Source organism: Vigna angularis, chromosome 1 (assembly GCF_016808095.1).
Source record: "Vigna angularis cultivar LongXiaoDou No.4 chromosome 1, ASM1680809v1, whole genome shotgun sequence".
NCBI classification, from domain to species: domain Eukaryota; kingdom Viridiplantae; phylum Streptophyta; class Magnoliopsida; order Fabales; family Fabaceae; genus Vigna; species Vigna angularis.
Genome location: NC_068970.1, coordinates 38,041,410 through 38,053,531, shown reverse-complemented (window position 1 = coordinate 38,053,531; position 12,122 = coordinate 38,041,410). Strand labels below are relative to the sequence as shown.

Here is a 12,122-nt window from a genome sequence, read left to right as displayed (position 1 = left end):
TCTCATGTATTTATGAATTCATCTTTCTTCATTAATGTTAATGTCTCTTTCTAAATTACCTTAAACCCGATGTCTCGACGAAGAAAGTCTAATCATAATCACTAGTTTACCATGTCTTGTCTCCCTAGCAATTACTCATGCATTATAAAGCACAGAAGCTTAAAGGAAACCAACCATCATACTCCTATGTCTAGGTTTATACTACTATTGGGAGAGATTCCCCATATCTAGATTTCCCCGTATGTGTCCATATCGACAAAATCAATAATCATGACATCGAATGAGTTAAACAATGCATGCTTAGAGCAAAGAGGAGAAACCCTAACAATTAATGAAAGAAAGCATGTATCTTTAAAAGATCTTGAAGAACAAATTCAATACATGAGAGTTTCAAAGGAATACATTGATTCCCAACAACAATAAAGGTTTAGTTCTCCATCGTCATGGAAAAACTAGATGAACAATGGAATGAAAGAATGAAAGAGATAGAAAAACCCGAGAAAGAGAAGAGGAGAGCCGTCACCATCCCCAAATCTATCCCCAAGGGGTAAAAAGTGTGTTTTTGTGCTTAAGCCATCAAAAGATACAAACCCTAAGACATCTAGGTCTTTAAATACGACATAAAAATAACAGAAAACGCGTTCAGGCCAAAAACAGATCATAAAATAGCAAAAAATTGGCCCAAAACTCGCCTGCTTGACTTTTTCAACATTCTGGTTGACTGGTTGACTTTTCTGGTTGACTTTTCTGCATTCTGGTTGACTTTTCTGCACTGCAACTCCTTGATACTTCAACCCTTCTTTCAAATCATTCCAAAAACCTACAAAATCAAGGGAATTTAGTGATAAAATCATAAAGCATATCCTCAACTCTCTTATTCACAAAACTAAAGCAAAATCATGAGTCCAAGCAAGCTTCTAAGTCAAAAAGGGTGCATTAAGTATCAAAATTAAGTATAAAAATAACGGTTTTTGAACCATTATCAATCTTCTTGGGTTAAGTTAGTTTGCAAATTCTGTTGTTGTTCAAATCCTGCTTGTTAATCTATTTTGGAATCATCGCTTTTGGTTAGAAAATTCCATTGCTTATTACTTGGCTGATTCAGACACTCAATGCAGTTTTTCTGGAACTAATCATGTGCAGTTTTAGACCTTGTCTATCTGTTGATTCACTTGTTGTTGGAATCAAAATTCTGTTTTGTGCTTACGGTCATAACTCCTCTTGAATTGAATGCGTGCTTATTACTGAATGTCACCTAGTTGTTTCATTCCCACTTAGATATATATATATATATATATATATATATATATATATATATATATATATATATATATCTATATATATCTATATATATATATGTGTGTGTGTTGTTTGTGGCATAATTGTGCATAAGTTGATCTCTTTGGAGTAATTAAGCTCGTGCCTCAACTTGTTTCAATTGGCAAAGCATCATTTAGCTTTTACAAAGTGAATACAACTCTTAATTCATAATTCTGAATTCATGAATGGATTAATGGGAAATATTACTCTAGGAAAGTTGAAAGAAAAAAACCTTGCAGTAAAGATTGGTGAGGAAAAATGGATCTATGAGAGCATTGAATAACTAGTGCAGCAGCTTGCAATTTTATAGCAACTTGGATCTTTTCTCAGCATCCATTGTGCAAAGCCGAGAGAAAAGGGAGGATTCTTTTGAATAAATTTTTCCTAATGGATATCTGTGTCAACAAGGTGCACCTACTGAGTTATGAATTGTGGCTGTAGGATTAGGCAAAATCTTGGAAAAGAAACACCTGCAGCCAGGAGTGGTGGTTCCAAAGAAAAGTGAATCCAACAACTATCCAAAAGCAACAAGTTGAGCATGAAGTTTCCCCACGATTTGGACCAGAACATGGCAATTTTTCCTTTTTAATTAATTTGAATTCATTTTGTTTTGTAATAGGTTTCTGTGTTAGATTTCTTTAAAGTGTAAAAGGTCATTCAAAGTCCAAGTGTTTTGGAAGAGTCCTTGGTGCTCTTTCAACTCTTGGCAAAACTTTTCTTGCTTGTGCTTTAAACTTTGTTTTACGTGTTTAGGGTGACTTAGGTTACAAGAGATTAAACTCTAAACCTTGTCACATTAGGTGTACGAAATTAGGAGTCTAGTCTTTTGTTTGTCTCTTTTTGTGTAAGTCATGTCCATTGATTTTAAAGGTGATTTTAGTTTAAAGGGTAATTAAGTTAGTCTAAGACATCTCTGGCAAGGTAAGACCTGATACTTAAGAAACCCTTGTGGTTCACCTCTCTTACCTGGGATTTGTCTAAGTAAAGCTTATAATCCTTTAGATTAGAAAATCTTTTAGGAACAAAGGATGTCAAGTTATAGGTCTTCTAGGAGTAGTCATATCAGTTTTGACCATCCAAACACTTTCAAAAATATGATTGACACACTTGAAAAATCTAGGAAAAATTGTACCTTTTGGGAAATGGATAGGATTGAGTGTGATATATATGATCAAGCTAATAGGGAAATTCCTTTTTTTGGTACAGACACAAGTGTTTTAACCTACTTAGCTTGGGAAAAGAAAATTGATGAAATACATCCACTCATGATTAAAATTAGTGATTCTTTTGAAACCTATCATGTTTTTTCTCGAACAAATAAAAATTGTGTTCCTAGGATATACATTTCTAAGTTTGAAGGGTATACAAAAGAGTGGTGGGATCACAGGCAAATTAGTGTTAAACAAGGTAGAAAATACCCCATCCATGATTGGAATGAATTGAAAACTTGTTTGAGAAGAAAGTTTGCGCCTCCAAAAACTCAAAGAAACTTAGAACTTGTGAGAGAGCTTATTAGAGAAGGCAAGTCATTCATTAAAAACTTAAGAGGGTTCTCTCGTAGGGAAAGTGAGTTTCTAGAAAAACTTAAGAGGCTATGGGAAGAGACAAGCAAATATAGAATTGAGAGATTAAAAAGGAAAAAACAAGAGCAAGAAGCAAGAAAGAGAAAAGAAAGAAGAGAAGAGGAAGAACGAGAGAGAAGAGAAGAGGAAGAAAGAGAGAGAAGAGAAGAAGAGAAAAGATGAGAGAAAGAGAGAAAAGAAGAGGAAGAAGAGGAAGAAATTGAAAGGAAAGAAATGGAAGAAAAGAAGAAAGAGCAATTGAGGGCAACATCTCCTACCCTTCCAATAGAATCTAGACTCTTAAGGGGAGGTTTTCTATCCTTTTACTTTTCTCCATTTATAATTAAATCTTCTAATTCTTTTAAAGAATTTGTCATGCCATCTTTAAAAATGTTACAATTTTCAACATGTGGCAATTCAAAACTTGAATTATGGTTACCTCTATGGTTACCACTAACTCAAGACAAAAATAAATTTTCAAATGAAGAAAAACTTCCTAGATTTATAAAAATTAAAAATTTCAACATTAGGAAGTCTTCTTCTAAACATATTTTTTTATGTATTTTATTGGATCAATTAAATCTAATTCGAGATATGTTTGATGCTTATTGCAGATTCATATTTGACCCAGGAGGAACTCTTATAAGCCTACAAAAATAAGTCCTCTAAAAAAAACCATCAGACATAAAATCCCAATAGACAACCATGAACCCATCACCAATAAAATCAAACATAAATAAGAAGAGTTGGCACCCATCAAGTCATACACTCAAGGACCCATGACTAGAGGAATGCTGAGAAGGCTTCAAGAAGACCTAGAGAACATTTTCCAACAAGCAACTTTGAAGAAATGCATCATTTGGAGCAAGGTTGAAACTGACTTCCGGATTGGGCCATGCTCAACCCAATCCCTTCATCGGCCCGCACCCAAAGAGCTACTTCTGCCAACAATGCACACAAGCAAACAGCTGGCCTTCCAGAGGAGTCTTCAACGTGACTCATGTGCTGCCTATGTGGCCTTTGATCCGTGGTTGAAGGACGATCATCAACTGCTCATCATAGGCACCGTGCATAGCTTAGGAATGCTATAAATCATCACCTCTTCACATTGTAAAATACTTTTGAATGAATATGAGTAAGCCTTTGCTGCCTTGAAGCCAACCCCCTTACTCTACCCAAAAGTCACCTTCCTTGAGCTTCCTCTTTCTCTCCTTTAGCTTCTTTCCAGGGATGGAAGGCCGTTTGAGCTAGCTTCACCTCCACCGATAGCTCCTTCCTCCACCAACAACCTTCACTTAATTCATTACTTTCGTTGCCAAAGAAAATCCAGTACGCAACATCATCTTTGCGCACGGGCCAAACCACCATTCGCTGGTTCATATCATCCATTAGCTGGAACGTAACTCATCAAGGTGGGTGAAGGATGATATGGTGTCGAAGCTTTGATGGACAAGGGAACTAAGCTCACAATTTTGTGATGTTTATGGATGATAGAGGTGGTGTTTAGTGATGCTCTAAGAGAGGTTGGGCCAACTCTTGGAGGAAAGTGACTAGAGGAGGCCACTTGGGTTACTCTAGCCTAGGGTGACCTTAAAAGAGTAGTATGACACAAAAATGACAGCATAACTTTACTCTAAACCAAAGGTAATTACATGAAGGAGAGACACCTCTATATATAGGCTCAAGTGTCTCAAAATGGACAAAAACTTTAACCAACAAGAGCCACCTTGGCTAGCTTGGAGAGCAAGGAGAAATCCTCTCCAATAGAAAGGAGATAAGTGACGAAAATACAAGGCCCAAATTAAATCCTACACTATTAGGCCCATAATACAAAAACCCAAATAAATCCTAGACTACTTGACCTAAAATACAAGGCCCAAAATCATTGTTATTCTAAAAGGTTCGTGATGGCCTAAGATGGCCCAAGAGATAAAGTCTAGGCCCATCTTTCACATATGATTTCAACTCTTCTTGAAAGTGTTTGACCATGACTGGGGGTATATCATCATTCATTCCCTCTTGAAAAAGATTTGTCCTTAAATCTTCATGTTTCTTCATGACAAAAGCCCTTTTCTTATTTCTGGTCAACTTGTGTATCATTCCTTCAGAATCAAAGATCCATATGCAGTAATCACCAATCAATATTTCATTAAATCTTTTTATCACACACAAAATATATATCAATGAAAAATTATAAGAAAGCCTTATTTTAATTTTGAAAGAATTTCTTTGAAAACTTTTAAGGTCCCCTTCACAAAAGTGTTTTTGTCTCCTTTGAGTTAATTACAATCTAGAAGGTAACATCAACTCAAAGTATGATTTTGAAGTATCCAAAGAGAAGTTTAAAACATTGGAAGAAAGAGTAAATTTGAAAAATTCTTATGATTAAAAGTGGGAATTAAGAAAGATGAATTAATGCTAAATTGAGAAAAGTTCAAAGATTAGAAAACTCCGTTTATCATCTCAGTTTCAATTATTTTTAGGGAGTGACAAGTGCCTTCAGTAACATTTTCTCTTTTTCTCTTCTTTCAATCTCTTCTTTTTCTCTCATTTCCTTCTCTTTTTTTTTCTTGTTTCTCTTACTCTCTTTTCTCATGGTCCTTCTTTTCTCTTTTCTTATCTTCCTTTCTCTTTCTTTTATAACTAAAAGTAAAAAGAAAGAAACCAAAACATACCAACCGGATAAAATCGCTTTCCAACTTACAGCAAATGCAGAGTAGTATGGGTCTACCAATTAGATGGCCAAGAATAATAGACTAGCATGTTAACCCATCGGTCATATAAATCGATAATATTGAACATGTCTGAATGATAGACATTTGGTGTGATTAACTACTTTAAAGACACTTTAACACAAATCAACTAAGTAATTATATTAAGATATAATTAGACCGTAATTATGTTAATAATAAGTAAAATCTATTGTAATTTATATAAATAGGATATCCAGATAAAGTTATTTACAAACATTGATTATTGTATTTAATATCCTTGTACTCGGATGGCAACTAACTTAAAACAACATGGTGCTTGAAAACCCAATTATTAAAAAAATGAGAGTATGCAGTGGACCACGTAGAAACAGTTATTAAAATTTAACAAAATAAACTAGAAGGAATTTTAATTCCTCTAAAATTTTCATGAAATAATATATGAAAAAACCAACCAAAGATGATGAATGAGCTTCCTCTTCAGTTCTCAATATTGTTTGGGAATCAACACCAATCAAATATGGTTTGGTTAAGGCAAACTACTAAATGTATTTTCGTTGCTATTTACTTAATTTTGGAGGCATGGGTGTAACCCATTGTACTTTTTTTTATGGAACTAGTTGTAAATTTGTTAACATTACAAAAGTGAAGTCCGCTTTTGTATCACCCTTCTTCCAAATCTGGGTTTTTTCTTTTTAATTCAAATTCCAACATTTTTTTCCTCCCTTTCACTTTTCTCCTTTCACTCTCTCCAAATCCATACATACACAATAAAAGGAGGAACAACAAATGGGGGCGTACAGAGCCGACGACGATTACGATTACTTGTTCAAGGTGGTTCTGATCGGCGACTCCGGCGTCGGCAAATCGAACCTTCTTTCTCGATTCACGCGAAACGAATTCAGCCTCGAATCCAAGTCTACCATTGGCGTTGAGTTCGCCACCAGAAGCATTCGCGTCGATGACAAGGTTGTCAAGGCTCAGATTTGGGACACTGCTGGCCAAGAAAGGTATTACACAAACGCTATTTCATTCTCTTTCTCCCTCTCTTAATTACTTTTATCACTATCCTCTTTATTTATATGTGGGTGTGTGAGTCGATGCTTGTGATTTGATTTTTTTGCATTTTGGGCAGGAGGTATGAAAGTAGGAATGTATGCTTTATGTGGTCTTTTGAGGTTTTACGTTATTGTTTTTTTCATGCACTCTTTTTGTGTTGACGACGTAATTAGATTGAGGATGTAGTGAAATTTGAAGCTTTTATCATGCTTAGGTGGCTTTTGTAACGGAAGTCGTTGTAATGGATGTCTTATGTTATTATTGTGCGTGCGGCTTTTTCTTTCCAATGAAACGTAAAATCGTGGCATTTTGCTTTGAGCTTCTTGGTGAAATGAGCTGGATTGTTTTATTTGTCAGTTGTTACTTTCGGTGAGCTTTAAGGTTGAGTTTGATGTGCCAACATTACGATGTTATGGTTTTCATTCTCGTAGCTTCTTTAAAAAGAAGATGGAGTTGCTGGTTACTTTGTAAGAGACATATTTTCTGAGTAATGAAAGAATTATGAAGATAATAGTGTATTGTATCCCACGATGGTTACCAATGTCTGGAGTTGTTAATGACAAGATAGTGAGAAAGAAAGTTGATATGATATGTTTCTGACTAATTGATTAGGGTTATGTGGGGAATTGGATGGTGGGCAGCTTTTGATGAACTTGAATTGGTTTCTACTAATGAAACATGAATTTGGTGGAAAGTGTTATAACTCGGTATATCAGGTTGGTAATTAAAGTCAGGTTCAATCTGTTTTCGATTTATATAGAACTGTTGTATATTATGTTATGTTTAGCTAGCACATCAGTTGGTGCCAAATGTCAACATGAATCGATTTTAGTTCATCTGAATGTGTCTATTTTTCTAAACTATGTTGTGCATCCAGAAACCATACATAATTTCCAAATTGTTGTGTTTGATTTTTTTTTTGTTTCAAAATGGACAGAAGAGAATATGTTCCCTTCTGTTCTTTGCGAAACAAAGTTGGAACTCAGGCTTCTTTTGTAACTTCATGATCTCAGTCTATCTTAGCTACCGGCTATTTGTGGAACTTGCTATTCTTTGTTTGCGCCTAAAGGAAATTATATATATAATAAATGTATTTATAGGTTGAAGGCATGAGAAAGTGTGGGAAAGAAAATTAAAACGTGTGACATGTCACTGCTAAGATGTGAAGATTTTCTTCCCTGCCATTTAAGATTAATATGTTAACATGCTAATGTTATAGTTGTAGCTGTTGGTTAGATACTGGTAATAGGGTGGGGAGTTGTATTAACCAATGAACGATGAAAGAAATTAAACCAACTGGACCAGTACTATCATGATGAAAGCTTGAATTATTTGGTAATATGATGGCTGAAAAGAAAGTCAATGCAGTAATTTTGTTAGCAAACTAGTTAGCGGGACAGTTATAGTTGCAACAGAAGTAGCCATTGAGCAGCTCCTCAAATTGGTTCCGTTCTAATGAAACAGTAATTTGGTGGAAACTGTAGGCGGAACTTGATGCCTGTTTGATTTTCTTCTCACTTTTTGGTTTTATAAGTTGTTTGAAATAATTTTACATTACTCAACAATCAATTTGTCATCCAAAATCTATTAGGTTTGAAAGTTGTGTTCAAAATTAAGTGTTTTAAAAACAGAAACCGCAGAGGAATGTTCTCGTGATGTCTCTTCTATTTTAATTTTGTTTAACCCCTCCATCAAATCCACACTGTTATAGCTTGTGCCCCCTTCGTCACCTGTCTTAGCAAATCTTGTTTTAAAACTGTAAGCAGTTTTGGAGTACAAAATTCAAATCATATAGTAGTCAACCACACACAATGATGTTGCTGGCAAATATGTGGGCTTTGCAGCTACTCCTTTGTTTGTGTCATAGCTGGACCAGCTCTTCAACCTGAGGCAAAAGGGTTGAGTGAAGAGGTGTGATGGCTGTGGGATAAAGAAGCTATTTTTTTTTTCTTTCGGTTAGTGGAAGTGAGATCTGATGGAGAAACTAGAAAGATGCTATTTTTTTTGGGTGAGCTCTTTTCTATACTGCTTCAGCACAATTGAGTTGAAAATCACATGACACTCTGAGCCATTACAGTTTTGTTTCTAACAAACTGGTATGTTTCTAAGGACACTGATCCTAGTTGTCTAGTCCTGAAGTCAAAATATAAGCAGAGAGATAAACATCATGCTTGAAAAAGGATAACTTAAAAGGAGTTTCTCACAAAGTTTTAGATGTGATGAAATTGAAAGATCTAAGGCTAGTCTTCCTTTCTGGGTGAACTATTTCGATTATTCATCATCATTTATCTTCCTAATTAGGCTGCACTACAATCAATTGCCAGAATACTGTGCGTTTTTCTTTATGAAAACATATTTATGTGTAAGCAAGCTAGTAGTGTTTATACTCATGTCGATTGGGAAATCCTAACAAGAATCGTCTGTAGTAGCATAACCTAATTCTAGATCCCATGTAAATAATGATCTATCGTTTATTTTGTATTTTATTAACCAATTTAGTTCTTTTTCTGTATACTGAAGGTACCGAGCTATTACAAGTGCATATTATCGTGGAGCTGTTGGTGCTTTACTAGTCTATGATGTTACGCGTCATGTTACTTTTGAAAATGTGGAGAGATGGCTAAAAGAGCTGAGAGATCATACAGATGCCAACATTGTGGTGATGCTTGTAGGGAACAAAGCAGACCTGCGTCATCTGCGAGCAGTTTCCACCGAAGATGCTACAACTTTCGCCCAGCGAGAGAGAACATTTTTTATGGAAACATCTGCCCTCGAATCGTTGAACGTTGGAAATGCCTTCACAGAAGTGCTGACTCAGATCTATCATGTTGTAAGCAAGAAGGCCCTTGAGATTGGAGACGATCCAGCAGCTTTACCGAAAGGGCAGACAATTAGTGTTGGTTCCCGTGATGATGTATCAGCTGTGAAGCAAGGTGGATGTTGTTCTGCTTGAGTGTGTAGTACAAGTCAGTCTCTGTATTTTTACTTTTAAACACATGCCTTGTTTATACCATGTAGAGATTCACCTCACAACATGAATATGATTGTTTAAAGAGCATCGAACTTTAGTTTCTGCTTCGGTTTGTAGAGAATTATGTTCAATATTAGGCAGATATTTTTTAGGAAACATGCACATTCGTTTTGGCAGCTTTCCCATTTTTGTGCATTTTAAGATATTTAGTTATTTAATGTCCAATTTATCAGTGTCGTCGTTCTTTTCTAATCTTATCACCTCTATTTGTCTAACTGCATTTGTGAAGCAGATGATCAATCAGTTTCTTTCCTCAGCTTCTCTCTTCCTTTCATAGTGAACTATTGAAAAGTTGAATATTTTGTTTAGCGCAACACTTTTCTCTTCCTCAGTTCTAGGAAGCAATGCTTTTTTTTTTTTTTTTATAAAGAAACAACCAGCAAATAGGCTATGTTTAACGCAACAGCAGGGTGAATTTGAATAAACTACGTGAACGTCTAGGATTAGAAGAGAAAAACTGTATGAGTTAGAGTTGTGTTACTTGCATACACCTTTCACTTGTTCAAGTTTTTATTATTTTCTCTTCACCAGTTTAATTGTAGAAATTTCAGAGATGTCATTTACATGTTACGTGTGTGTATATGTAACATTACTCCAACTCGTATTAATTTGTGCCTATTAGCATTAACTAATGTCTAGGGGTGGGCAAACTGCCCTACAGTGTACTGCACTATTACAATCTATAGATAATTATAAACTATTTCAACAAAACTGCACTGAACTAAAAAATAGTTCAGGATAACTGAACTAAACTATTTTTTTAGTTCATACTGCAGTACAGTTCAGTTTGCATCAAAAGCACTCTTCTTCATATATTTCTCTTTCACGTTCAGTAATGGAAATAGACAAATGCAATGGTCAATTTATGCTTCAAACTAGCGGTGCAGAAACAACTCACAAAACTCTTCAATCTAATAATTCATCAAATCAAATTACCCACTGTCTTCTTTCAATCTTCTCGATTCTCACCAATTCGAAGGAGGGGATCACGTTGTTCTTGAGGCTGGATACGAGGATTCTGGGGCACCTATTAACAAGGTGAACGATATCAGAAACAGAAGCACCTTTTGAGCGTAAAAATTGAAACTTTGGCGAAAGCCTCTCGTCAGCGTTGCATGTGAGCGTGGGTGAATCCATTTCTGTTGACGATGTTGTTGATGTGAGCGTGGGTGAATCCATTTCTGTTGAAGAAAGCGATGATTGAGTCGGGCTTTTGAGGTGTATCGAAGCTAACGTGTTTGGAAACCTTGAGAGTGGTTTGTGGTAAGAAGCCAAAGGTGTTTATTGAATGTAAATTGACGCTGGAGCGAAAAGAGAGCCGATGACGAAACCCTAGAGGGCTAATAGAGGGAGATGGGCGACAGCGGGATGATCGACGGCGGGATGGGCGACGGCGGGATGGGCGACAGCGGGATGGGCGACGGCGGGATGGGCGACGGCGGGATGGGCAGCGGTAGGAAGGAAGAGAGCAACGAACCTTGGCAAAATCTGTGTGACGTGCAGTGGTGATAAAGAGAGATTCCGACGAAGAAAAATGAAGAGACGAAGAAAGATGAAGAGACCAAGAAAGATGAAGAGACACATGTGTTAACTAGTTAACCATACTAAAATTATTAAGTTTCAGTTTTTTTAATCTGAACTGTAAAATAGTTTAATTAGTTTTTAGTAAAAACAGTTTAGTTTTTTTAAATATAAAACAATATAGTTAACTGCAGTTCAAGTTCAGTTAGATGAACTATGCCCACCCCTACTAATGTCCCAAGCATAAAGCCTTTGCACACTATTGTTCATTAGTGGAATATAATCATAACTCTTTTTTTTTAACTCATCCTCTTTGAACTATTGCATCGATTCAATTGTGAACATTCCTACTCGGATGCACGACTCCACCAACTTATCGAACCTCCAAATACGACTTTAATTATTATTATTAAGAGATCGTGCCACACAACTTTGTCTTATTTTAAATGTACATGTAGAAGTCACGTATGCATATACAATGGTTTATAATATTTTTAACTTTTAAAGAGAAGACATGCATAGTATAAATGTAAAGTTAATTTTTTTTATTGAAAATGAAATGAGTTTTACTATAAAAGTGCATTGATATCTAGAGGTGGAAAATGTGACATGCAAGCTCAATTGTTCGAAGATTGACCATCAAGTTTGATGAAGAAGAATATGAAAGATCCACTTTGATAAGAGTTCATCCTGTTAATTTTAAGAGGAGGACAAAGTGTTTAAATTAGTGTTTGATTAAGAAAGTCTAATGAATATCTTTACTGGACATTAAGATAACTAAGTTATCTAGATGTAAAAATTCACTTCAAAAGACTCAAGGAAAATAAATAAGAAGATGAATTCAATATAACCAAAAGAAAAAATACAAGATAACAAAGACAACATAAATTGTGGAAGCATAAAAAGGACAAAAGAACA

At 35.5% G+C, this 12,122-nt stretch overlaps 1 protein-coding gene across 1 annotated transcript; it reads left to right on the top strand.

Moving 5' to 3' along the window:
• The first annotated feature begins 6,079 nt into the window (after window positions 1-6,079).
• LOC108323808 (ras-related protein RABA1f) lies at window positions 6,080-9,772 on the top strand. Its single transcript, XM_017556568.2, has 2 exons — window positions 6,080-6,603; window positions 9,173-9,772. Exons 1-2 carry the CDS (start codon window positions 6,383-6,385, stop codon window positions 9,603-9,605), a joined length of 654 nt encoding a protein of 217 aa, XP_017412057.1. The 5' UTR covers window positions 6,080-6,382; the 3' UTR covers window positions 9,606-9,772.
• Window positions 9,773-12,122: the final 2,350 nt, after the last annotated feature.